Here is a 27,454-nt window from a genome sequence, read left to right on the forward strand (position 1 = left end):
GCTCCGGTAGGCTGAACAATGTTTTCTTAAGGTGTGCATAAGATTAAATGCTGTTCAATCAGATGCATAATACCACAGCACCGCCAGGACCTTTGTAACGTGTGTTTCTCATGGCAGGATGACTGACAAGAGCTGCCATGAGGCGCTGAGGGAAATATTTCACCTGGCTCATCAAACTTCAATGTAGAGGATTAGAACTACGAATAGCTGACAATATTGACTTTGAGTGCCACAATGGAAATATAATTAGCTCCCTGACATTTTGTGGATAGCAATGCTTAATTCTTTTGTAATCAATTTAAGTAATTATGCCTTTTGCATAGTGCTTTAATAGAAAGCATTGCATTGGCTTTTTAACCTCCAGCATAATTTTAAAAGTTTGGTGCTAGAACCTCTGTGTCAGTAGATGTCATACCCTTCTGTCTGAAGAGCTTTAGAAAAGAAAAATAAATAAATAATTAACCAACCTCACAAGCAAAACTAAATACATTTTTTTTCTTAATGCAAAGCACAGAACAAGCAATGCCAGGATGCATTTTACAAGTCATACATTCAACTTGGAGAGAGGTGTCTTATTTGGAAACACTATTGTTTAAAATAAGACTATATGTGCATATTTAATGATTAATATTCAATGTCTATTGTGTCCTTCATATTTTGAATAATAACTGAAGTCTAAGTTGCTTTTTTTTTTGCAAGACCTTTAGACATATACTAGCACTCATTCCTATTAAAATGCTTAAAATCATCGATGTTAATGGAAGGAAAAACATTTCAGCATTTTGATTTCACTGGGATTTAGAGTCATGGCAAACTATAGACACTGGCTTTGGTGCTTTGCTGAACAGAGATGGATGGTTGAAGAGGCTTTCAGGTCATGGAAAATCCTAGCAGTTAGTCTAAACTTAAGTATTTCTGGTGGAACTAGGTTGGTTGGAGGTGTGTTTTTTGTCAGCATAGATATTCCAGTAAAAACCTTAGCATAGGAGTACAGAAGTATTTCTACTAGAATGTCTTATTTTGGTTTCCAAACTGGAATAAGCTATACTGATATAAGCACTTTCATCCTGCTGTAATTACATCCATACAGAAAGGGTTGCCCTTTTAAGACCATACAAACAGTTAAAATGGCAAAATTAAGCATAAACAAGTCCTTTGGGTGTATTTTTTTAAGACAGTGCTACATATCTAAATTCACATTATGCAGAATAGTGAATTACCAAGTCATATAAAGCCTGGCCTAGACAGGCATGTTCTATTATTCTGTAATTGTTATTTAATCTGGATTAAAGTAGTTTGTGAAACTATGAGGGGAAAAGTTCAAGAATGATGCCCACATGTTTGCTTTTTAATCACCGCTTGAATTCAAATACAAGGGAGGGAGTTACTAGTTCTCTCAAAGCCACAGACTATAGTGAAACCTCCCAAGAAATTCAAAACATAGGGTCACTGTGTAGGAGTTTCCATATAGTCATGACTATATGCTTCTCGGTGCCAGCTCAAGAACAGACTCCCTAGGTAGTTTTTACCTAGAAGAGCCACCTATGACTCCAGGTTCAACGCATTTACTTTGATTTTAAATTTTTGGTTTCCCTGTCACCAGAAATGGTCCCACTTTTATTGAGATGTGGAGGAGAAAGTTGCAATAAGCGCAGACCAGAATTTTAAAAGAAATTAAACAAAGGCATTCTGACACAGTCTAGAAAAATCATTCTTTATTAATCTTAAATGTAACAATAAATAATAGGATCAGATCTATTTAATAGGCAGCCAGAATTCATCAGACTTGTTTACCCCACTGTGTGGCTTGACAAACAAGCCGTCATTAGCTGGCATCCTGAAAAGTTGCCCAACTGTATTTAAACATACTTGCAGCTCACATCATCCATACGTGGCAGCATACATAACACTTTCAATTGGCATTAGTCAGGCTCATTTTCTTACAAAAGGCCATCCCCGGAGCGCACACAAGGAGTCCATCAGGAAAATAAGAGCAATCGTGCTCATTTCAGTTATTCTACCTCACTCTTCATTCTGACATCAATGCTGTGTGGGCACAAAGGTACATCAAGATTTATTTCAATGGGCAACAATGCCTTGCACTAAGTAGAGGCCCAGAGCCAGGATGCAATTCAAGAGGCAAGATCAATTTTCATGGACTCCGTATCGTGATTCTAAAAACAAAAAGTACCCCATTAAAAGGTTACTTTAGACAGTGATGATATGGAAAAATTTCACACCCCACACAAGACATTGGAGAGTTTCCCACCAGCTCTCTTTGCTGGTTGTAGTGCAGCAAGCTACTGTTTCCATCCCAAGTCTTGTGACAGGAGTGAAGTTAACTCATCTTCCCTCTGGACCCACTTCCATTGGCATGTAATACATCCAGTCACGTGTACGGGTAAAACTGAGTAGAACAGCAACCTGCCACATGGTTAAAGGGAGCACTGCTGGTGCTACAGGGGGATTCACTAGAAAAATCTTCAAGACACATATCCCTTTTAATCAGCAGAGGGCTGCTGTCATAGTGCAAGTCATATGCAGACTAAAATGCTCAACAGTTCAAGTACATGGAAAGAATGGGTTTGCTATGTGGTCTTTTTTTCTTCCTTAAAAATAACCAGTGCTGCATTTCAGGTACATGATTATATTTCTGCAAAACACCCTCATATACTGAAGGAACGATAGAGTTTTTGACTCCGCATGTGTGAACATGACACTTGCATAACAATTTTTTTTCCTGAAGGGAACAGTAACAAATAGGCAGTATTCCAAACAGATTTCCGTTTGCAAAACATTCCTTCTACACTGAAAGCCTGAAGACTTTATCTCAGGGCAGAATCAAATAAATCAACAGGTATGATGAGAAATGCCACATGCTGTATTCAATCAAACAGGATCACTCCTGGAATCACTCCTTTTATAGAGCAGAAGCGGGAGGAAACTTTGGAAACAATGCAGCTAAGACTGTGTTGTTTTTAAATGCAGTCAGCTCTTTGAAAATAATGTATTTTAATACCACTTTGAAAGCGTGTTGATAAGTACTGTTAAATTTGTTTGATACTGTCTGATCAAACTCCAGAAGCTATTTTCCAATAGCGTTTGAGACAGGGACAATTCTGATGATAAGAAATTTTTAAAACTTGAAACAGATCTACCGTTGGTTTATAGTATGGCCTGCTGTGAAGTAGTCAACCAAGTTGACTTTTCTCCAAGCATAAGACAAAATGCCAAAGGTATAGTGAAGTGGCAAACAGTCCTTAGGAATTATGCAGAACTGTCAAAACTGACTTGCAAAACTACTGCTCTAAATAGAGAGTAAGGCTCGTTTTTATTCGGTCTTTCCTTCCAGAGAATAGCAGCTTACGCCTCCCTTCCCAACATGCTCTATTCTATTTTAAAGGATACTAAGTAAATAACTGATTGTGCTCATCAAAATACGAGCAACAAATTGCAACTTGGAATGCAATTCCAAGGGTTGTATTTGCCTGTTGAACAGCCTCCTGCAAAAGAAGCCTTGCTATTTAATTTGTCTCTCTTTCAATTGCCACAGCTTAGCCAGCATCTCCCCCTTCTGGCCAACACAAAAATAAGCAGCAGCTCACAGTAGATGAATGTTTTCTTACTTTCAGGAAGTTTGGCCAGTATCCTCAAAGAACAGCTTGCAGATAGGCATCTTCAAAGTGAGCTCTGAACAGGCGCACCTTTTCTCTGGTTTTGTTTTTAACCTAATCCAATTCCATTCCCTCTCCTCCCAAGTTAATTTTGTCAGAGCTTAAGGGAGTTTTGGTTTATCAATGCAAATCTATTAAAAAACGTATCATATAAACCAGATCTCTAATTACTGCTGAAAGACTAGAGCTTACTGAACAGCCAGTACAACTTCATGTGTTTCTAGGTTTGATTCCAATGTTTCAACGTTGCTTAGTGTTTGGCAGGGGATCAATAATGCATGTGATGTTTCAATTCAGTTTGATCTGAAATTAATTAACAATTTAAAAACTATGCAGGAACGTAACCACCAAAACCAGCTTCTTTCTGGAAAAGCTTAATCGGCAAAGTCTCCAAACTGTTAAATAAAATCTGCCAGACTCCTCTGGGACACACTGCCTTTGCCGACATTAAATTTGTCTGACAGCATGACAGCTGAAATGGCCACTTCATATTCTCCTCTGCTACCAATTCCTATACCCAGTATAGTTTCCATGAAACAATGATGGCTGCTAGACATATTAGGGTGTGCTTTCCATCAGGGTGTGTTGACTAGGAACTCTTGTGATCAGCACCGGTTCCAAGTCACTCTGCTAGATGCGACTGAGGAAGTGGTGGTTGTTACCTAATAAAAACTGAAAGGACCCAAGAGCCTTGGGCAGTCTGATGAACTACTACTACTCCCCACAGATGAACCTCAGCAGTAAGGTGTTCTCTGGGGCGGACTCTGGCTGTCAAAGTCCCACATCTTGTCAGACGGGCTCCTGGCATTCTTCGCAGCACACCGCAAGCCGCTTCAATTTGACAGTGCACTTATCTGAGGATTCGACATGCCCACAAGGGGGAAGTAATTTGCCAGTGGTTAGTGGTATAAACCAAGTGACATCTGTTCAAGCTGGCCTCAGATACTGAATGATGAGCACAAAGATACATTTTTACATAAAATACGATTCCCCCCTCCCCCTTTTTTTTTTAAACCTCCAGCAGGATCCAGGCACTTCAGAAATGATATGCTTCAGGGAAATAGGATTTTTGGAAGCAGTGCATTGATTGTTGTCTGGGCAGTTCTTCAGAGAGGTTCAGTCTGGCTGCAAGACTAAAGTTTCTTCCTTGCTGCCAAACTAAAGGAGTGAAGCCTGAAATGGCAGCAGCTGTCAAAGCTGTTTCTGCTCAGGATGCCCTTTTTCCTTGTCAGTTCTCTTGTGTGCTCCTTTTCCTTCTCTCCAGGGATGGTACTTAACCTCAGCAGCCTGTGACTGTGGCATCCAAGCCAGACCGCTTTGTGATATGTAACTTGGTTACCTCCTCAGCGCTGGTAGGGTGGATGCCAACTGTCTTCATCATCTGTGAATATGTAGCACCACATCTATAAAAAATGATCATATGAAAAGTGAAGTCACACAATGTCTGCAACAAGTATCCAGACTGCCGCTTCGAGTGCTAGGCTGGAGTTATTTCTCCCTGTTTCCATGCAGTAAGAGCCAATGGAGGAGCTGTGTTTAGCAGGGGCGGGCAAGATGCGGCCCACGGGCCAGATGCGGCCCGCCAGGCCATTCTATCTGGCCCGCGGGGCCCCTAAAAAAATTGGAAAATTAATATTTCCTGGCTGCCTGTCATGCGGCTCTCGATGGCTTGCCAAAACTCAGTAAGCGGCCCTCCGCCCAAAATAATTGCCTGCCCCTGGTTTAAATGTACTGTTCCAACAACAGCTTTTCTCATCTCAACAAAAACAAAACCGTTTCTTTCAAGGTAGTTATATGGTAAGTAGTGAAGAACTTACCCCCATAATACTTTTAGGTAAGGGAACAATTATCATCTTCATTTTGATAGATGAAAAATTAAGACACAGAGAAATTAAGTGATTTGTCAAAGGTCACAAGTGAAATTTCTTTTAGCGTCTCACACATCCAGAAATCTCCATAGAGGGGAATCATGGCAGGTTGCATTGTGTTAACAGAGTGTAGAATGTGGAAAACAAAATCATCCTTTTAAAGAAGGATTAAGATAAGAGCTAATATTCGACAATAGGGAACAGCAGTTCATACTTACCGTGGGTGTATTCTACATTGCAAAAGTTGTGAAATATAATAACATACCAATACCAGGGTTTGACCTTCTGAAAACCTCTTGTGGTAGCTAGCATTTTGACTCCCCTCAGGCAAAGCAGAAAAAAAAGCTCCAGTTTCATGTACTTCCTTTGCAATGGTTATTTTGGATAAAACTTCAAAACAATAATATCCTAAAAACGGCAATTCTAGAATCTGTACCACTGGCAATTAATGGACAATGAACACATGCTGGAAATATGTGCACTTGGTGTGGACTGCAATCAGTGATTTCTGAGATATCCCTTACATGATGCTTGTGGTCCTCCCTTCCCAATCTTTTCTGCTTTTCTAGTCACTCGCCAATAAAAGCCTACAAACTCCACAATGATATGGTAATGGCATTGAGGACAGCAAATTAATATTATCTTCACAAAAATGTTTCTCAAGCCATGGAGCGTGCTTTCCTTATAAATTAATGTGGAGTGAAGCTCTATAATAATTTAAATATACACATCAACATTTATGAAGAAGCAAATCAGTCACAAAGGGACATATGAGAATGATCTTTATAGTACATCAGAAACCTAGAGGTAATGCTCTGTGCTATCAGAGACAACCCTGGAACAGTTCTGATCCCTTACTCCAAAGGAGCAGCAGGGGCTAGGACCAAGGAGAAAGCAGTACACTCAGCTGGAAGGTGAAAACTGTCTCTGCTTCAATGAAAAAAACCCTCCTAGTCTAGATCAGGCACTAGTTTACTTAGTCGCATATCCTGGATGTTACACTGGTATTAAGTGCTTTGGAAAGTGCGTGATGGAAAATGATGAAGTAACTTGTTCTCCGATTCTTGCCCTACAAAATTGTCTTCCTTGCCTTCTCAATTAGTGGTCAGCTTATACCCCGAAGTATAAGAATTCATTCTAGGTTGTTCTCTCCAGTTAGTTGAGTTGTCGTTAGTCTCATTTTAGGTTACACTTGAATCGGGCCCTTGAAGGTGGCACATTGACAAAGCAGAAAAAAGGAGTCTTGAACAGGTATAATGGAGGTCTTTTGTGCAAAATGTAACAATGGACTTAAAAAAAATTGCTTGGGCAGGTTTATAGGACAACTTCCTCCCTAGTGAGAGAATCCTCCTTTTGAAGAAACCATAGTTAGCAGATGGATGCACAAATTGACTTTTTAGTTTATCTGGTCCTGCAATATTACTTTGTCTCCATTGTGCCTTAAGTATATTCAGTATTTCTGTAACTACATCCAGTATATATTAATGAAGAATGGCACTATTTTTAGTGAAAATGTGTAATGCTACATAAAAGTAATATAAAAAAACACAGATTCTTTATAGTGTTGCCAAAATTAAGCAGCTATCATTTATGATCTTACAGTAACCTAAAACACAAGCTTTCGAAGCTAGAGACATTCTTTTGTACTTACTTGATTCCAAGAGCAAATCCTTGAATAACTTCACCAGCATTTGGTCCAATAAAATGTAGGCCAAGAAGTCGTTGCTCTTTTTCTCGCAAGCACACCATCTGAAAAGAATTCACCGCAAAGAGATCTTTTCTTAGAAAAATCTAAAGATAGGCCAAAAGGCTGGGTAAAATGGAATTAGAGTACCCCAAGTTCCCAATTCTACAAGCCATTCTTACTGAAAAAAGAACTTGAGCACATGTTTAATCCAACTGACATTTGAAAGATATAAGCATGTCCTTAAACCCACTTCTGAATCAATGCTTTAAGGCCACCCCATTCTAATATTTGGGCTTATCTGTATCCTATAGAGTTCATGGAGTCATTGAAGAATAATTTGAACAAAATTAAATGTGGTTTGGTTGGTTACTTGGATAATATCCAATAAATGCTGTGTGAGGTCCAATACCTACCTCAGGATAATATCATTCTGGCTCAGAACGGGCACTGATGGCCAAAGGACATTCCATAATTAAGTCAATGAACCCTGACGGCAACCACATTTGGCAAAGTACCATAGAAACAACGTGTCTTAAAAACAATCATGTCCAAGAGGAAACCAAGAGTGGTAAATCTGCTGCAGGAAACTGAGACTCTAAGGGCTCCCAACTCACTGAACACTCACCTGTGTTACAGAACCACATTTTGAAGTGTTTTATACAGGTCAGCCTTCCATTTTTCTCAGACTAATATCTACTGTCTACTGAATCTCTACCAGACCAAAAGATTTTGCTATGCAGATCAAGCAGATTTTATTTAAGACTGCATGAAGACTCGGGATTCACTCATCACTGGGGTCGTATAAGTGATAAGAGACTTCTAAACAATGGAGAGATTATCAAAACAACTCCTCGGAGGTTCAGATATAACAAGTTTAACATTCATTCAATTGTTTTGAGAGCAAGTTTAGAACACTATATGCTAAATGACTCAGCAGACACATTACTGGTTTCTTGTTCTCAGATACTGGCAATGTTTAAATGAGAAGCAATGGCACTTCAATTCTTTGCTGGAGGACAAACATAAAATGGGAATCTGCTTAACTGTTTAAGCAGCTGCATTTGACAAAGAGCATAGATGAAAATCCCTAGAGTTATAAATGCCTGGGATATTCTATGCATGGTAAGCTAGGAGCATGATACTTTGAGATGGACCAGTTTGATCACAACATTCGTCTCATTGCAAGGAAAAAAGTTAGCCCCCCACTATAAAATATTCCACTGATGCCATCCTTTATCTTAGTCAAGCTCCTTGATACAGTAAAGTGGGGCAGAAAATTCTCTCATAATCAAATTAACTGTTAAAAAAGTAGATACATATCAGGTCTGAAGCTCTGGTCTAAAACCAAGAAGCCTCTTTTTCTACATAGCAGCTGTGAAACCACTAATCTCATTTTGTAAACTGATTTCTTTCATTAAAAAAAAAAAGAAGTACTTCCTCCAACAAACAATTCAAACGTTACATTTTGGCTGATGACGAGTACCAGCCTTCTGTGGGGATGCACAATGTCTTACGTCTTAAATATTCTGATTCAAATAGAATTCTCAACAATTCCTTAACGAGGTAGCAGCAGTCCCCAGACGCCATCTAGCAGGGGGAGTTGCAGCAGCCAGCACTGCTAATTCAACATTTGTAAAGTGCTTTGAAGATGTAAAGCACAATGGGAGGAGCACTGAACTTGTGAATCAATGGTTAGCAAAAAAAGAAGTCTGTCAATTGGGAAAAGATCCCATCAGTCTTGGGAGATTTTTTTTGGCAATCTTTCAAATGCTCCTCCTTAAATCACATTAGAGCCTTGTTTTCTTTTGTTTCAATAAAAGCTAAATGTTCAGAACACTTACTTTTATATAACACTGAGTTGCATCTCTCTCAGCCACAGTAAACTCCAACGGTTTATAATATGCATGGTACACCTGATGGGGAAAAATTAGTTTTTGGATATATGAAGACCAGCTATATAGCATCATCTTGATTACCATTTCTAAACACTAGTGCTGTAAAAGAAAAATTTAGATGGATTTATAACTGCGTTCTTTTTTTTCAAGCATGCCAGATATATAGTTACAGGGGAAAAATGAATACATGGAAAACACGATTAAGAGAGTGAAATGCATTCTTCTCACAGGATAAGCTTGTTTTAAAAAAAATCTCGCTACTCAGCTCTGGTGTTCTGAATGAGCGTTTCTGTGCGCACGCACACACACACATGCACACATGCATGCACGCACACACACGTGTCCTTCAGAGCTCTTTTGGTCATAAAGGTAAATAACAGTTTGTAGAAAATACAAAGAATGACAAGTTCTCCATATCTATAATCATGAACTGCAGAGCTAAACCTAAGGCTAATTTCTGCAGACTGCTTAGGAAACAATGATACCTTTTCACTGTTGATTTTGCCTCAGGTTTCAATTTAAGCCTATCAATCCAACTCTTTCTTATTTGCCAGTAAGTGTCAGTACCTCAGGCTCACCTATAGCTAGGTCTCAATCAATCAAATGCACTATACAAATACACTGCTTTCATGAGCCAGACAAGAACAATTGTTTTGTGACAATCTATATTGTTCCAGTTGGTGCTAGAACCTAGAAATCAATGCGTTACTATCAAACACTAGAAAGTCTGATGTCTAATCTGAATTTCAGATTAGAGACAAAAAACAACATAAAACAGCAACACAAGACATGGGGAAAAGGAACTGAGTGGATGTAAATGAGAAAGCTGTTAATTACTGCATTTTGCATTATTGTATATTCTATGAAGTAAAATCTAGGCAGCTTTCTATGAAGGCTAAATAACAATACTCTAGCACTTCTTTACAAAAATGGCTCACTGAAGATTTGATTTGTTATAACAGAGCTATAGTCAAACAGAGGCAATTAATTTGGATTCTTCCCTCACCCCCAATTCCATCCCCACCCTCAAGCAGTGGTGCATCAAAGCACAACTACCCAAAGTCTGTCTGCATGTGACTGTATTCTTCAATCTGAAAGACATAAGTACAGCGGATCAGGGACCAGCCAAATCAATCAGCTATAGCATCACTCTGTTTATCTGAGTATTTTTCAGAGGCATCAGAAAGGTAAATAAAGGTCTGGGTCAGTTAATTTGGAAGACCCAACTGGATATCACAGTTACTTATTGATGGCTGTACCATTAAAAATAGCAACTAGTGCTTAAAAAAACCCCAGGGACCGAGTGAAAATTTCCCAAGCTACCCGTGGCTCCCCTGCTTTTAAAAGTCTTGGCCCTCTCTGAAATAAACACATTCCATCTTTTCCAGTACTCAGCTTCACGGATCTCATCATTTTGATTGCCATTCCATCTTTTCATGCACTCAACGAATGGTCCTACTAATCAGTTTTACCAATTATCACAGCTTACAGAGGTGAAAGTTGCCATCTCCACAGTAATGCTTAGGCTCCTTCCATCCAATTAAAAATCTTTTTTGTACCTCAGTGTTATCTGCTCCATAACGTCCCACTGCCTTTTCTTCTGACAGTCCTACACAGCCATATTCCAAAGGAGTGAAAACCGTAGTGGGTACCTGCATGGCCCAAAAAAACCCATGAAATGCTTCCATTGAATTAGATGACAAAGGCATGGCCCAAAGGCTTCCACCATCCAAGTAGCTCTAAGGAAAATGTTGGCAACAGCAAAAAGGACTCTAATTATACTGCACAAATGCACAGTATCGTTTTCACCAATCCATCCTGGAAAGCTTGGTTCCCATATTAAAAAAGTGAATCCTACTGATTTACAGGTGTGGCAGGATTTGTTTTTGAGCATTATAAGCAAACATTGAAGGAAAAAGTAACTCACACTGTCATAATCCATCAGTTCTGAAGATTGGCTGAAGAGACGCCGAGCCAGCAGTTTTCCTGCAGCTATTGCGGTAGGTGTTAGCTCTGGGCGCCCCTGAGAAGAGATCACAAAGCATGCTTCAGCTGGAAGGCAAATATAGATCAGGATCTTCCAAGAGGTATTTGGTAGAGAGAGACAGAAACTTGGGGATTTCAACTAACCACTCAGAGGTCCAAGCGCAGTAGTGAGCAAGCCTGGCTAGGATATGAAGATGGGCATGAGACTGGGTAGGAAGTTCTAACAAAAAAAAACCCTTGAACTCTAACCAAGACAAGCTCCAAGACGATCTGAGGCAAGGTCAAGGGGCCAGAGAAGGAACAGGCACAAGGAAGAAGTTGTCTGGGAAGGTGAAGAAATCAAGAACTTGTGGAGGGAAAGGACATGGAGGGATCGAAGCAGCAGTAGCTGGAAGGGTTCTGGTGGACAAAGCAACATTTATAAAAATAACTCTGAAATGCTGGATGATCTGGCTGCCATTTTAGTCAAGGATTCTCAGATTCCCACACAGCCCTGTTAGGTGGCTGCTCCAAAACTTCTACAATTCAACTCACCCGGCATCCCTGGCAACTGACAACCTTAAAAACTGGCTTCAAATACCAACAGCAAGATTCCCTGCTTGACCCACACAAACTTTTTAAGGTTATATGTATTACTCTAAAAGGTCCGCTCGCCTAATAAGACTATCTGACTGCTTCCTCCCTCCCAGGTTTTGAAATTGCTGAACATGGGTAAGTAGTAGGGGTGTGCAAAATGGGCCGTATTCGATTCGGATTCAGCCTGAAATCGAGGACAGTGATTTGATTCATTGATTCAGGTCACTGTCCCCAATTCAATTCGGCCGAATCTGAAGATTCGACGCAGATTCGGAGAATCAACGATTCGCCCATAGACACAGCTTTAAGTGTTTTTTCTACATACCTCAAGGTACCCAGTGGTTCGTGAATGCTGCGATGCTGGGGCAGATGGAGCGTCCCACAGGCGTGCAGGGGGGGCCCTCCAAGTGCTTGGCACAGTGCTTCTGGTCCACTTTCGAGTCGGGTGCCGAGCACGCTGGGGACCCCCCCCATGCTCCTGTGGGATGCTCCATCCACCCCAGCATTGCAGCATTCACGAGCCACCTGCTACCTTGAGGTATGTAAAAGAAACATTTAAAGCTGTGTCTGTGTCCGAATCTCTGAATCTGTCCAATTCGATTCAGAGAGATTAAAGGGTCTCCTGATTCGATTCGGAGATTCAGCCAGTGAATCAGGCTGAATCTCTCCTGAACTGAGTCAGGGACCAAAGCTTCATGCAGCCCTAGTAAGTAGATCTGGTATGCATCAGTAGCCATGAACCATTTCTGTGTCCCTGCAATATCAACTGAACTGCAAGTTTTTTTCCAATTTCCATTAATGCTCATTGAACCAACTGCCAAAAGACAAAGCCAAGAAATATGGCATTATAAGCCCTTGCACCTACCTGATACATAAGTATTGTGTATTCTACTCATTAGCGGAGATTAACCTATTTTTCTGCACAACCCACAACAAATCATGAAACTGCAAACCTACACTTTTCTCTCCAAGAACCATCAAGTCATGGTTTTTCAAGCCTAGTATTTTGACTTTCAAGTCTGTAAATGTCATTTACCAGATGAAATTTGCCATTTGTTTTTTCTTGCACACATTTGCCTGAAACATGGCTGCCAATCACTTATGTAGCAGGAAATACAGATGTTGTTTTGGCATTCCAGAAATGAATAGAAGATTGGAACGAAAGATAAAATTGTGAAAGCACTGCTATGCATTCCATAAAACTCAGCTAATTACTAAAACATCCATGCAGATAAAGCACAACTTCTCATAATGCAATGCCTTTAAGACCTTCCCTGGTAAATATTTGGAGTGGGAATTCACTTTGCAATCATGTGTAGAGCTACACTGTTATTATTATTGCTACGAATTGTTCATAAGAATCCTTCAACGTATTATACATTCAAACTAGATGTCTCCTAGGAGAATTTAAAAAGCTTTGATGTATTGTATATTTGTTCTAACACGACCTCTTTTTTGGTCTAATTTCTATTCAGAACCCTCTATTAAAGCAACATACTGTACATTCCACCCCCATTACAGATCTTTGTTATAACACCCTTTGAAAGAAGACAGATGTCAAGTGACTTGAATGTATACTAGCCCTCCTTATAAGAGCACCTTCTTTTATAGCACTTACCATGGTTCTTCAGCAAGCATGATACTGGAGAAAGGATTTTAACAAACACAGTTAATACATATATCAGCCTGACAAAATTATTGCATAAATTTGCCAGACTGATTTCCCTAATGATGATTACTGATAATGAACACCCCCCCCCCCCAAATGAGGAATTCACATCAGTCAAAAAAGCCATTTACTCAGGGCTAAGAAAGCTTTTCAAGAGCAACAGATGGATCCCTGAAAAGTTTATTCAAGTGAGCAGTTCAAATGAATTAGGGTCTAATTCTCCAAACAAGGAAACAGCAAGGCTACCTTGCGCACCGTTCCATATTAGCACCAAGTGAAACTGTCCTTGATGAATAGGCAAGTGGGGTTTTGTTTGTGGATCGACTTTCCACGATGTCCAACTGAATACTATAGTTTAGCTTTTAGTAGATGGCAACAAGTTTGTATCTATGCAGTGTAGGCTTTGGGAATGAGGGACTGATAATTACTGGGTTGGGAGAACAGCCAGGGAAAGAATAAAAAACAATAGGTAGAACATTATACAAGAACAGAGGGAGGGAAAAAGCAGATCAGGGACCTTGGGCAAACTCTACTTGTAAAAACAATGATATTCGCACACAGCAAACAGGAACTTGGTGGGTTCCTCAGTCCCCTTTTGAAAAACTCTCATCCAAACAGGCCCCTCTTCCTCCCACCAAAATTACATAGTTCAAAGATTTTCAACCAATACACACTTGAATGCCATGTGGACACTGCTGGTATGTGGAACTGATGATTTCAGAGTACACAGGAATTTCAGACATGCTAAAGAAATGCAACTACACCCGTTTTGCTTCACTGACAGTTCCCTAAGATGACAGCATTGCCCATTTTCTACTATGTGAATGAATTCTATTTTTTTCATAGTTAAGCACTGAAATAAAAAATTCAACATTTCTGTTGTCAGTACCATGCAGGAAGTCAGACTAAATGGAGATTCCTTATGGGTTTCAATTCTATGAATATATTACCCCATTATGTCTCGTGTTATTGGGAGCCACTGAGACTCAACAATCTTCCCCAGAGGCAGCTGTGGCAGCGCTCGAAGTGTGCGCGGTGCGGCAGGGGGAAGAGGTTAGTCCCCAGGCACTGTGGGGGAGTCCAGCGAACAATTGGGGGGGGGTGGAAGCAGGGGGCGGCTGTGGGGTCTAGCGAGGAGCCCTGTCAGTATTTGTGGATTTTGCCATTCGTGGGGACCTCCGGAACGTATCCCCCACGAATGATGAGGTTCTCCTGTACTTACACATGAACTTAACCCATCATATCTACACAGCTCTAATTAAATAGAGTTCAGCCTCTCTGTGTGCTGGATACACTTTTATCCAGGAGTCCCAATAATCCAATCTAAATCTAACAAACAGCATTAGGATAGATAAAAGCAGGAAACTGAGATAGGACATTTAGCATTTAAAGACAATGTGAGTCAGTGTTACACATATGAAGCTTCTGAAGTCCCAATATTTTTCATCAGCAAGATGAAGGTTGGAGAAAGGGGAGAAGCATCCAGCCAGAAGGGTAAATTAAGTGAAACACAGATAAAAAAGGGTAGGAGGAAAAAGGAAGGCATATGAGGCAAAGTGTCTCTTCATAGGGAACACTGCAGGTTAGCAGTAGACCCAGCAACAGAAGCAAGCATCGTCAGGGTCCCAGAGACCTGGATGCTTACTGGTGAATCTCAAATAAATGAGGGGGAGAGGAGAGATTAGGAAGGTAGATGACCCAACCATGGCAGGAACCAGTGATTGGACAAAGGCACTGGGATACAGAGAGGAAAGAGAAGATTTCTAGAAATGTCAGAGAGAGAGCATGTGTACGTGACAATTGAAGAAAGGGAGAAATCAAAGTATTATGAATCTGTGTGGTGGAGAAGGACAGCAAGGCTGTCAACAGTGATGAATAAAGGGGAAAGGATTTAGGAGGAAAGAGTAGTAGTTCAGTTGTGACAGTTTAAAAAAGGAAGCAGAGGGTCATCCTCAAGGAGACATCAAAGATGGATAGGAAGGGACACATGCCAAGATGGAGGGGAAGGGGTCAAGGGTGGACAGGTAGATTTATGAGACATAAGTGTCTCTGGCTGTTTCAGAGTCCAGTCAGGAATGCAGAGGGCTTATCCAAGGACATTACATAACCCATCACACCTCCTGGAAGAGTTAGAGGAACTGCCTAGTTTCCATGTGGCAGAGTCATGAGTCACTAAACTCTTGACTTAAACTGTAGGCATCCTCTAGATGTCATAATTGTATTTCTACCTACCGCCTTTTAAAAAAACCTCTTTCATATATCAAAACCAATACAGAAAAGAACCACTGCACTCAATGGTTACTAATTTCAGTGATGGCTGTAAGAATTTTATACTTTGCAAGACTAGGAACATTATTCCATATATTGCCTGCCTCAATTTTTAATAAAATGCACTTTGGAAACAAACATGGACTGAGTAACTGATGAGCATCACTATTGTGCCATAATCGCACAATTTGGAATGTGGGAGTAATGATCAGTATTTCATGAAAACACCACTTCAAAATACCTTGCTAATATTGGATAATCTCAATTTAACTGAAAACTTTCACCTTGTACCTTAGAGGACATTCTGACAGTGCAAGAAAATGGTGCCACCAAATATTTTGTAGATAACTGTTAATGGGTCAACACTGCAAGAATCTACAATTACTTGTTCTGTTCAAATTAATAACTGAATGAGCTTCAAGTCTGTTAATACCTCTTACACTGTCTTGCCATGAATTGCCAAGCAGCTAAGTTGATTTGAGGTGATCATGTGTAGAACAGCAGCAATGACACAGTTGTGAGCACAAGTGTTAGGAGCAACCAAATTTCAGGTTCAAAGATGCAAGTACTTTTGTCAGAAGCGTTTCATAGCAGGGAACAGGAAGCACTGTGTAGTTTGTCTTATTAAGCACAATCAACCAACAAAACTCTAGCAACAAATATTCACAGAATTTTTCGCTATTATTCCACATCATTTTAGAGGACTACTGTCAGTTCAGCTAGTTATGTATATTTTAACTCAGCATTCATGGGTAACAAAGTCATTTATTTGAGCAAATACAAATAAAATGAGAAAAATAATTGAAGTGATAAAGATATTATTAGCAGCCTTTGACCTGAATTTCCCTGATAATCATCCACCATAATTTCTGATACTGAAATACTTCATAAGATCTATCTCAAGAAAATTACTGGTTCAGGTGACTGGCATAAACACTGCAGCTTACAAAATAGAAAAGGCCTAAACACAGTTACATACACTAAAGCAGAGGTCAGCAATGTTTTTGGGCAAAGTGCTGAAAACACCGTCGACCTCAACTTGTAAGATGTTGGCGTGCCTGGGGCGGATGGTAGAGGAGCCACTAGGTGCCCGATCCTTGCTGAGGCAGCACAACCCTGGCCCCTTCCCTGCCATCCTCCCTGAGGCATGCATGCCAAGCAAAATGCCTTCAAGTGCCACACTCTGGCACCCATGTTTTTGGGCATGGGGGTTGCCTAAAACACGATGCCATCAGAGATGCTAGTTTTTTTAGTCAGGAACAAAGTTAGGCTTCCTGTTATTGTAAAATAGTTTATGTAGACATCGTACCTCTGTTATGTCTCCAACTGCATAAATGTGAGGAACAGAAGTAGCTTCGCTGGCATCAACAATGATCTTTCCAGTTTCAGAATTCATTTTCACTCCAACTGTCTCCAAATTAAGAGTTTTAGTGTCAGGAACTCGACCTTAAGGAAACAAAGAAGTTTAAGTTAAAAATATTTGAAGACTTTGGCAGCTTTAAATCTACAAAACAGTCACTTTCCAGCAAAGGTTTCCAAGAACTCTGTGCAATTCAATAGCCCAACCAAAAGAAAACAAAAAATGTACTCGACAGTGGCAAAGTTGTAAATGGAAATTGCTGATATGAGTCTCTTTTTGTGAAAATAAAACATTAGCTTCATTACTAGTGCCTTTGCTTAAACAATTGTGAAGAAAGTTATCTGTAATACAACTTGTCAGCCGCCACCCAGTTCTATAGCATGTTGAAACCAGAAGATTGTTTATAGCGTGTTATTAACTAGTTAACAAATGTAACATCAGTGCATACCTTTGTATATAACTGAATCGCTTCTACAGTAAAGTCAGCTTAAATACTTCCTTAAAAAGAGTCAGAGTGCTGACTTAAAAGTCATAAACTGTACAGATTTTTGTTTTTATTCATTAGTAACTGCAAAATAGTAAAACTGATACAATTAATAAAAATCCTCATTTCTTGCCACTTGATGCTCTTTGTATACTTCACATAATTCACTCAACATAGACAACAACAACAAAAGTCAGTAAAGTCAATCTCACTTTCAAGTTCCTAGGATTGTGATGGGAATGGGTGCATTTTAAAACAATTCTTGATTGGATATTTTTTTTTAAAAGTGTAGTAGTTTCCTTCACCCCTAGGTTTTATAAAAGCTGTTTTTTACACAGTTTTTACTGGGGAATAAATATAAGTGGATGATGTCTCTTTAAATTATGCAACCAATTAAAGAAAAGGCATAGATACAATAACCTCAGTTACAAAAGACCACAGAAAGCTCTCTAGGAAAAGCCTGATAACATTTTATTGGGCAGTGTGCATGGTGTCTGGAATAACAGGCCCCGATTCCCGAATGGAGTTCCAAAGTGCTACCGTACTATAAATAATAAATTAATTGAAAAGCAATGAGCAGAATCACATCATCAAGCACTAGCAAAATTTACAAGGACAAACCAGTTCACACAGGAGATCAGCACACGCAATACAAACAAGGGAAACTTCCTTATGCTATTATAGCTGCATCCATTTTTGGAGGCTCTAGAGGAAGGGAATGGGAGCATATTCCCCTTGCGTGGGACCGTGGTTTTCTGTTTGATGTTAATGCAGAGCTATAGCAAAGCAAAATAAAAAGGGAAACGTGTTTTGATTATGAAAAAAGCAAAGCCTTTGATGTTAATGTAGGAAATTATTAAACAAAAGGAAAACCTGGCTTGTCACTGCAGATCTAATTATATGTAAACATATGATTCACTGCTTTATACATCTGCCATATAGCCAGGCCCCCCAAACAATGTCACATCTGAATGCCTCTGTAAAGACTTCTGTGTATTAATTTCATCTGGTGAAACCAACACTTCCTCTGGGAGTACTGACTGAAGCTGTCGGCACTTGGCTATCTGTCTGTCTTCCCTTCTGTTGTCCCCATGGGATGTTGATCTGCTGTTCCTTCTCTGCCCCCTGCTCCCCAGTCCTGATGCTATCAGGCAACAAAAATAATAAACCTCTAGGACCTTATCTTGGCTCGGATGTGAAACAACTTCCTACCGTTGTATTTCTTTGTGTATTGAGAGTAAAGCCTGGATATTCTGCAAATGGACAGCTAATGGGGTTTTCTAGTTTCCCCTTTTTCCTGCCCAGGCAGAGCCAAGAGAAAACTTAGCACGCAATGGCAGGGCATTGGGAAAAAAAACCCTACCCTGTCAATAGATTAGTTTAAAGAGCTGTGACAAAAACAACAGCTGAGTTTATCAAATCTGCAGGGTAACATTTAACCTTTCAATTCCAATCTCTGTTAACATGTGCATAGCTCGGTATTAATAGCTAAAGAATTACATAAAATACACTTTGCTGGTCAATGTGCAACTCTTACCTACCTCCAGCTCATATTCACAAACTCGAAATATATTTATTCATCTTGCTTCAGATCAGATTTATTAGTTAATGACTTCTCCAACATGCAGTCCAAGTGACTCAATTAATTTGAAATAACAAATTTAGCAAATTCTGACAGTTCCCCACATTTATGCATCTGCAATATCAAGTCCGTTGCTAACATTTTTTTTTTGCAAGGCAGGGTAGCAGGGTTAAGTGTTTCTAATAAACTGCTCTTAAGTTAACTGTTTTTTTCAACTATAATTGTAGGAAAGTATCTGTTCACAGCTTCCTCCAAGAAGGAGGAAACTTCAGCCCACACATCAAACCCCACCACCTGAAGCAGAGATAGAGGCTCTTTCACAAGATCGCATACATGCTTTTCAAGCACAGAAGATGACTGCCACCTTGAACTTTGAAGAACAATGAGACTTAAGGCACATGGCTGACCTTAACACTTATCAGTGATTAGGGACCTATTGAAATTGCAATTTCACAAAAACCATGGTTTTGGGCAGGCTCCACAAAAAAGTGCGGGCTGCATGCTTTTGGTAGGCTCCCTGAAAAAAAACAAAAAAAAAAAAACAACCCCCCCCCAAAACTTACCAAAAATAAAATGCTGGCCTCGTCTGGGGAGCCAGCAGTCCTTGTGGCCACTGTGCCCCAAGGAGGAGGGCTACCAACACGGCAAAAAAGCTGCAGCCCCTGCCCCTCATTGGCTGCGAGGACTTTCTATCATATGGCTCTGCCCTTCCACCAATTGGTGATGAGGGGTGGGGCCACATGACAGACAGCTCTTGCAGCCAATCAGCAGCAAAGGGAGGGAGTACCAGGGCCCCTCAGCCAGAGGTGTAGGGGGGCCAGCTGTGCTTGGCCTGCGAACGTGGCTGCCAGCTCTGCAGTCTGCCCGCAAAATCAGCTGGCAGCTGACTCGGTTTCGGTAGACCCCTACTCATCAGCACTGCACGACACTATCCTACCCACCTGGAAAAAGATACCAACTCCTGCTTGCTGGTTCTTGTGCACTACCATACCACCCACTCTGCAGTAAACATGAACGAACGCCACGCTCTCACTTCTAATCAGAAATAAAATAACTGAAGTGGTGAAAACCTATATCTATATACCTATAACCTCACAGGCGGTTTCTATTCCCCTGGCAAAGTCCTTTGCCCCAATTTTGACAAGCCTCGGCCAAGCGGTTTATTGAAGATGATGCCAGCCAGCCGAGTTGGTGAGGCTGCCCACAGGCTGGGAAATGCACGTAAGCCCCCTCACGCCACCATCGGGTTGGTCATATGTGGATGCGACTCTGACCTATGTGAGGTCGCCCATTGTACAGCTCTTGGAGCCAGCTGCCCCCACAGTGAATCGGAGCCAAGTAGCACTGGGCTGCGACCAATTTGCTGACAGGCACCACATGTGACATACCGATTCAGAAGGCATAGTAATGGGCACAGCCATGTAAACACAGAACAAATACGTAGGAAAACCCACAGCCACCTGCTCCTGATAAAACAAGATTTTCCTTGAGGATAAAAGTATAAGTGAAGTTTACTTGCTCCCAGATATGTCCCTTGCTACTCATCTATTCTGCTTTTTTACTGTATTGCCCCTCATCCCCTTTACTCAGCGAGTCTGGATCCCCTGTTTTCCCCAGTCTCTGCACTTTCTTCCACTGTTGCTTAGGCAGGAGACAACTTCTCTGAACCAATCTAGGAGGCCACTATGCATTCCTCCTTCAAACCCCACTGCTACTACAATGTTTTGCTGTAGACAGGTAACTAATACTGGTTAATGAAGGTCAGCTGAGGACAACTGCCTCTCAGTGAAGGGAAAAAAAAAAGGAAAATACTGATTATGGGGTAGGATGTTCAGATGTTCCTAAGCAGTTTAGGAGTTTGATTAAAACAGGGGTGGGCAATTATTTTGGCTGGAGGGCCACTTAATGTGTTTTGGGGACCTGTCAAGGGCCACATCTGTGTCTATCACTGTCCTCTTCTCTCTCTCACTCTTGGTCTCTTCTCTTCTCTCCCTCCTCCCAGAACCCACTGGAGCTCGAGTGTGCTGCAGCGGGAGGGCAGCGGAGTCAGCTGCAGACGCTGCAGGCAGGTTCAGGAGCCCTGATGCAGAACCTGCCAGTGACATCCACAGCTGATGGCACCACCCTCCTGGCACAGTAGAAGCTCCCTCCCAGAGCCCCAACCTGGAACCTGCCAGTGGTGTCACCTATGGACCAAGCAGGAGCTGCTGCGATGTTGGGCAGTGGCATCAGCTGTGGGCACAGCCAGCAGGTTCCAGACCTCCAATGCAGATCCTGTCGGTCATGTCACAGATGACGCTGCCACCTGCCCACTGTGGCAGCGGCTCCTGCCTGGGTCCACAGCTGACACCACCAGCTGGTTCCATGTCAGGGCTCCGGGCAGGAGCTTCCACCATGCCAGGAGGGCAGCAGTGCCAGCTGTGGATGCCACTGGCAGGTTCTGCATCCAGGCTCCTGAACCTATTGGCAGCATCCACAGCTGAGGCCACCATCTGCCTGCTGTGGCAGAAGCCCTGCCTGGGTCCACAGCTGATGCCTGATGCTGCTGGGTGGAAGCAGTGCCGACCAGCTACCTGGTACCATGCAGTGGCTGGAGCCACCAGCCACCCACAGGACAGATCCAGTTAGTTGGTGGCTGTCTACTTGTGGGTCAAATCAAATCTGTTGGTCAACTGGATCCAGCCTGTGGGCCATATTTTGCCCATCCCTGGATTAGAAGTACTTGCACTCCCAAGTTACAAAGGTGCTTCTGAAAATGTCACCCATTGGGTTCTCAGCACCTCTGGATCCAGGTACCTAAGCAACTTAGCAAAAGCCACAGTATGAAGTCAGTGCTAGAGCTGTGACTAGCCCCTTACTGAGCTTCCCAAATCATACCGTTTCCCAAGGTGTTGAACTCCCTCTCCTTGTGGGGGTCATATCAACTATTCAACAAAGGAGCTAACACAGCAACTGCTTGCGAGTTGGGTGTCCTAGTGTCATCTGTGATGCCTTGGCCTGACTATTACAGTTGTGAAGTGACTTGGTATCTCCAAGAAACTAGAAGTCAAAGGATGTATCACCTTAGTTCTGTTGGACATACAGTCCAATCATAGGATAGGTAATCTGTGATCTTTAAGGGGGGGAATAATGGGGGGAAAAAAGATCAAGTATGTTTCAGTCCACATGATTGGTTTACGTGCATTTTAAGCTTTTAAAGCCAATCAGAAGGCAAAGGGCTAGAAACACTTACAACATTCAATTTAGTGATACCGTGAAATCATCTTGGATCATTTCCTACTAAACAATGTTTTGTGCTGTCTTGTAGCTGGAGGCTTCATGCAGGGAGCGTTCATCAACCGTGTCTTAGCTATTTTAGGTCCACAATGTTTTCACACACATCAGAAGTATGCTCCATCACATATCCTAGCAAGTACTGTAAATAAGGACTGAAGTAGCTACTGTACATAGCATGCATCAAGCGTCAGAGCCATCATATTTAAACATTAAACAAAGATCAGAAGCAAAATGCAGCATCCAAGCCCCTCTCACAACAGGCATATTAAGAACAGTTCTGTGTAAAACAGTCTGGTGCCTGTCAGTAAAATGGGCTGTCTGTGACTAACACCTGATGGAAGTGATAACTTGTAGCAGGAGAATGCTGAAATCATGTCCTACTAAGATATTTATCAATTAAAATTAACAAGGAAGAGATGTAAAGTATAGTGGAAATTCAGAACAAAAGACCCAGGCTATTAGCAAACCACAGTGCCTTAATGATGAGAGCTTTCTGAGATTAACCGAGGCACATTATTTCCACTGAACAGTTCAAAGGTTAAGAATCCGATGGCAAGTTTTGTCCCTGAAGAGAATTCCTAAACCCATCCCCTTCCCACAGGGACCTGGCAAGGTTACAGCCACAGAAGATCAGGGCAATGCTTCACCATATGGGACTTATCAAACCAAAGCGCTGAAGCAAAATTTCTATGCCTTTTTTTTTTTTTTTTTTTGTGGTTAATCCAAATTGATGTAATTGTAAGGTTTGGAGAAAAGTAGCACAAAAAACACTTACAAGCATGGAAAAAAATAAGTGTACCTTTCTTAATACCAAATGCCAATGATCTTTCTTCAGTTATACAGGTTAGGAAAAAGACCATTTTATGCCCACGGTCTGAAATGCAAGGCAGAGTGCTTGATAGCATATAGCATGCACCACCTGATACTTTTCAGTTTCATAAAGAGCTTCAGGTATAGTTCTTTCTTATAGCAAAGGTGATTTTATTTCAAGGGCATGGCCCTATACGCCAGCACAGTGTAGGTACAAACTCAGCAGCAAGCACAGAGGCTTGAAAAATGGTGGTTCAATGGCCCACATCTAGGAGACTTATTTTTTTTGAGAGACTAAACATGAAATCTTCCTCTGTTTTATGCTTCTCATGTTCCCATCAACAGTGTATTAGGCACCACCCCCTACTCAATCAAACTGATGTCATATGAAGCCCATTTCATCTCATCACAAAGTCCAAATGTAAACTTTATACCATTTAATTTTTTTGTTTGCAAGAGACTTGAAAGAGGTAATTAAAACACTAGGGAACAAGTTCTACCTAAGCCACAAGGAAACAATTTATGCAAGCCTCTTGGGTAAGAAAACAGGAATTTGGATGTGAGGAAAGAATCCAATTTTTCTTCTTCTTCTTCTTTTTTTTTTTTTTTTTTTAAACAAAAGCAACACCAAACAAAAGAAAAAACTTTTAGTACTTTCTCTTATGAAACCATAAACTGATTCTGGGTGATCATCATGATTTGTAGGAACAAGACACTGGGCATCGCTTCAACAGAAGAAGTCTAGAGAGAAGATTGATCAATCTATCTATATTTTAATAATGCACTTCTCTCCTCTATCATATGAAATAAGATAGCTAATGCAGGGTGAATTCCCAAAAAGTACCTCACTGACCCTCCCTCGTATCTGAGCCCTGTGCATAATGGTACATGCAAGGTGGACAGGAATTTCTGTGGGGAGCAGAGGAAGTGTGGAGGGAAAAAACAAAATAAAAGACAGCAAAATCCTGTTTTGCAGCTACAAAAATGCCAGGGAACCCTGCTCATTCAAGCTGACAGGCCCCTCTAAGGCTGAGACCATGCACAGCCAAGCACTGGTCACCTTCTCTCTTGCAAATGTTGCCAGTGCTGCCTGGAACACGCTGGGATGTCATTGCTTCTGCTCCCCAATGGCTTCTGCAGTAGAGATCCAAGAGGAATTGGAGACAGTGCTGTTGCACTGAGTAAAGGTCTTGCAGTTACTGCTCCTCCCTCCACCAGAACCTCCCTGGCAGAGTTTGAAGGGCCAATACTGGGAGAGAATGCAGAACCCTACTTCCTCTTCCCTTAACACTACCCAAGAAAAACCCCTAGACCTCCACCAGACCGAGGAGACCCAATCCCTCACTGAAGAGTCTTCATACACTGAAGAAATCCAAGGAATCTACTGCAGCCTTATGCAAACCAGGACCTACTACCTATGTGACCAGACACCCCACAGCTAGAGGCTGAAAGGAAAATCACCCCCCACCACTGCTGCCGAAGTGTCTCACCCAAGGCTCCAGGAGGTGCTGGGCAGAGGGAATCCTGGTGAGGAACACAGGTATGGGAAGAATATAGGACTGAATTTGTGCTATGGTGACAGTTACTGCGGTGGAGGAAGGATTTGCACAGGAAGTCAGCAATACAGGTGACAGACTTTTTTTTTTGAGGGAGCCATTACTTATTTTGGTATCACAACCCTGACCTGAGTAGTTAAAAAGTCCCAAATACAATCTCCCCCCCATGCCTTTAAAACCGTTTAGCAGCATACAGGACACCCAGCATTTTAGAATAGGAAGCAAATACAGAGCACCACCTTGCACCACTGCCGCCTCCTCCCAGGAGCAGGGGGAGGGAGGGAGCTTGCCCTGCCATCCCCTCCATCCCCCTCCATCAGCACCCCGTGTTGCCACTTCCAGCGCCACTGGCCTCACCCCCCGCCCCTGCTCCTCGGAAGCAGCGGAGCACCACCACGACAGCAGGGATGGAGCGAGGGGGGGTGAGGGCAAGGCCAGTGCCATCCCCTCCATCATGGCGGCACTCCGCACTCTGATTGGTTGTTTCACTAACCAATCAGAGCGCTCCAAGAACATTACAGACAGACAGACGGACTAAGCCCTTTATTATATAAGAATTTTAGCAAAGCAGATAAACTGCATGAATAAGGTATTAAAATTCCCCGTAAGAAAAAGATATCTTGAATTTATGTAGCAAAATAGGACTCTGTTCCACCCATCACATTTTATATATTCTGTTTTAATATTATTCATAAAGTCCTAGTATTTTGCTACGAGGTGTCTGCAAAAATTAAATAACCAAATGTTTACTCTAAATTCAGGATACAACTAGTTAACTCTAGCAACTGAGTTCTAGCTAACTCTACAAGCTGACTTTTTTCAATCAGCATTGTAATTGGCACATCTGCAGACAGGAAATCCTCAACACCACTAAGTTTCCCAGTCTATTATCTGAGACACCTGGTGTGGGTGTGTTGATACATAGAAAAACAATGAATCATACCGACTACACATCAGTTAACCAGCTTTAACTGTTAATGTGTTTAATCCTTAAAAGGCAGATTGCAAACATGAACACTAAGGGGGGAAAAATGACTAGTTTTCAGTTTCCAGAATATACAGCATAGTTATTCTAAATCTCTCACGTGACTACTGTTTAACACTTAAGTCTTGTTTTGAACCCAAGATGTGAATTACATTTACACTGCAAATGACTTGCAGTAATAGAATAGTCAGCTCTAAAATTACAGTTAAAGTTAAAGCAAGATTTCTTATATCATCTGAATTTTTAACAGTGCTAAAAATAAGTAAATCCACCTGGAATTTCACAGGTGTGACCATACTCAAGGGAGGACTTTACTGGAAAGTTTGAGGAAATCAGATAAGGTATTTGGGAAACACATGGTTTTGAAAAATGGAATGATCTCATTTCTTGAATATTTTCCTGAAGGTTTTAGGCTTGTCACAACTGTCAAATGGCACAACCTTTTTGGTCTTGGCAAATACCGGCACCTTTGATGAGTATCACGCAACAGGAATTATTTATTGTGTGCAGTTTTCTAGGAATGCTAAAGGAACCCATTAGACTCCTGGAAGGAGTGTAAAATTGTAAACTGAACAAAAAACTGGCCATGATATATATGGAATAAACTTTTTTTTTTGCCTTCTGTTCCAGGGATCTAAAAGGATCTAAAATGTTGATTTAACCCAGGAGAAAGAACCACATGGGTGTCACAGCTTTGGTCTCCTCAGCAGCACAAAGTACAGCAAATCAGGAGACCCAGTTCCTATTTCCATTCTTGCCACTGATGTACTTGATGACCTTCAGCAAGTCACTTAATCTCTATTCCTCATTTTTACTCCCATAGAACACTCATCTTTATGACACAATATCTAAGAAAAAAAGAGGGTAAGGAATTAAACACAGTGCTCTGGTCTGCAAAACGTCCTATGTTAGTCAGCTGTTCATTCCTGGCTTTCGCCATGTTTTATTTATATACAGCCATATATTGGCAAAGCCCTTACTAAAACAGAAGACCATACATCTCTGTTCTGATGAGCCAAAAATCTAAATAAAGCAATGCAGCAAGTGAAGACAAACTGACAACAGGGGTGGTTGTACAGATGAGGGAAGTAACATAAAAAGAATTTTTTCCCATTCCGTGTGCTGGAAACCTTGTAGTACCTACGTTACTCAATAGTTTAGGCCCAGAAAAAAAGTAATATTTATCCTAGTAGAGGTGGAAAAGATGCTTCATTTAATTCTTGATTAAATTTCCAGTAGGTAGTCTCGGGGCTGAGAGACCACAAAGTGCTTCTGTGCAGAAAGCAATATCAGGCATCTTACACCCTCAAACAAGCTAAGTGATGAATGTGGAGGACAGCTAGTTGAACTCTCCACCGGGAGAATTTGCATGGACGGAAGCACAATTTACTGCAGGGTAAAAGGGAGTAGTAGCTACCCTGCAGTAACTGCCTGTGTACACACTCTCACCCTATAGTGAAATGGAAGTAGGACTGTGGTAGTTAAATCTTCTTTCATAGAAGGCTAAGATCCACAAGCACCTTTAGCTACCAGATTCCACATAATACATTTCGGTTCTCAGAAAACAATGTTTTCTCTATCACCTTCTTAGATGATGAGCACTGCAGCAGAGGTAATGTATTGGACAGAAAATGAGAAAGCAGAGTTCACAGGTACCTAAAGCAAATGGCACTTCTCTTGAAGAACAAGAGAAAAGTGAAATTTTAGGTTGTATCTGATCAAGTAAAGAGTAAGAGTGAGAATTAATAGTCAGGCACTTAAATCATGAAAGGTGCAGG

The 27,454-nt window shown here is 41.3% G+C and overlaps 1 protein-coding gene across 3 annotated transcripts in view; it reads right to left on the reverse strand.

Annotated features, from left to right (window-relative positions):
• Positions 1–1,700: 1,700 nt before the first annotated feature.
• Positions 1,701–27,454, reverse strand: part of TXNRD2 (thioredoxin reductase 2) — a 41,291-nt gene continuing 15,537 nt past the window's right edge. For all 3 annotated transcript variants that reach the window (XM_025201504.1, XM_025201505.1, XM_025201503.1), the window contains 6 exons: positions 16,933–17,069; positions 11,052–11,147; positions 10,684–10,776; positions 9,071–9,142; positions 7,194–7,291; positions 1,701–5,077 (listed from right to left, as the gene is read on the reverse strand). In XM_025201504.1, coding sequence (XP_025057289.1) covers positions 4,954–5,077; positions 7,194–7,291; positions 9,071–9,142; positions 10,684–10,776; positions 11,052–11,147; positions 16,933–17,069 — 620 coding nt within the window. In that variant the 3' untranslated portion in view covers positions 1,701–4,953. The remainder of the gene's footprint in view (positions 5,078–7,193; positions 7,292–9,070; positions 9,143–10,683; positions 10,777–11,051; positions 11,148–16,932; positions 17,070–27,454) is intronic.

This window comes from Alligator sinensis, unplaced genomic scaffold (assembly GCF_000455745.1).
Source record: "Alligator sinensis unplaced genomic scaffold, ASM45574v1 scaffold570_1, whole genome shotgun sequence".
NCBI classification, from domain to species: Eukaryota; Metazoa; Chordata; order Crocodylia; family Alligatoridae; genus Alligator; species Alligator sinensis.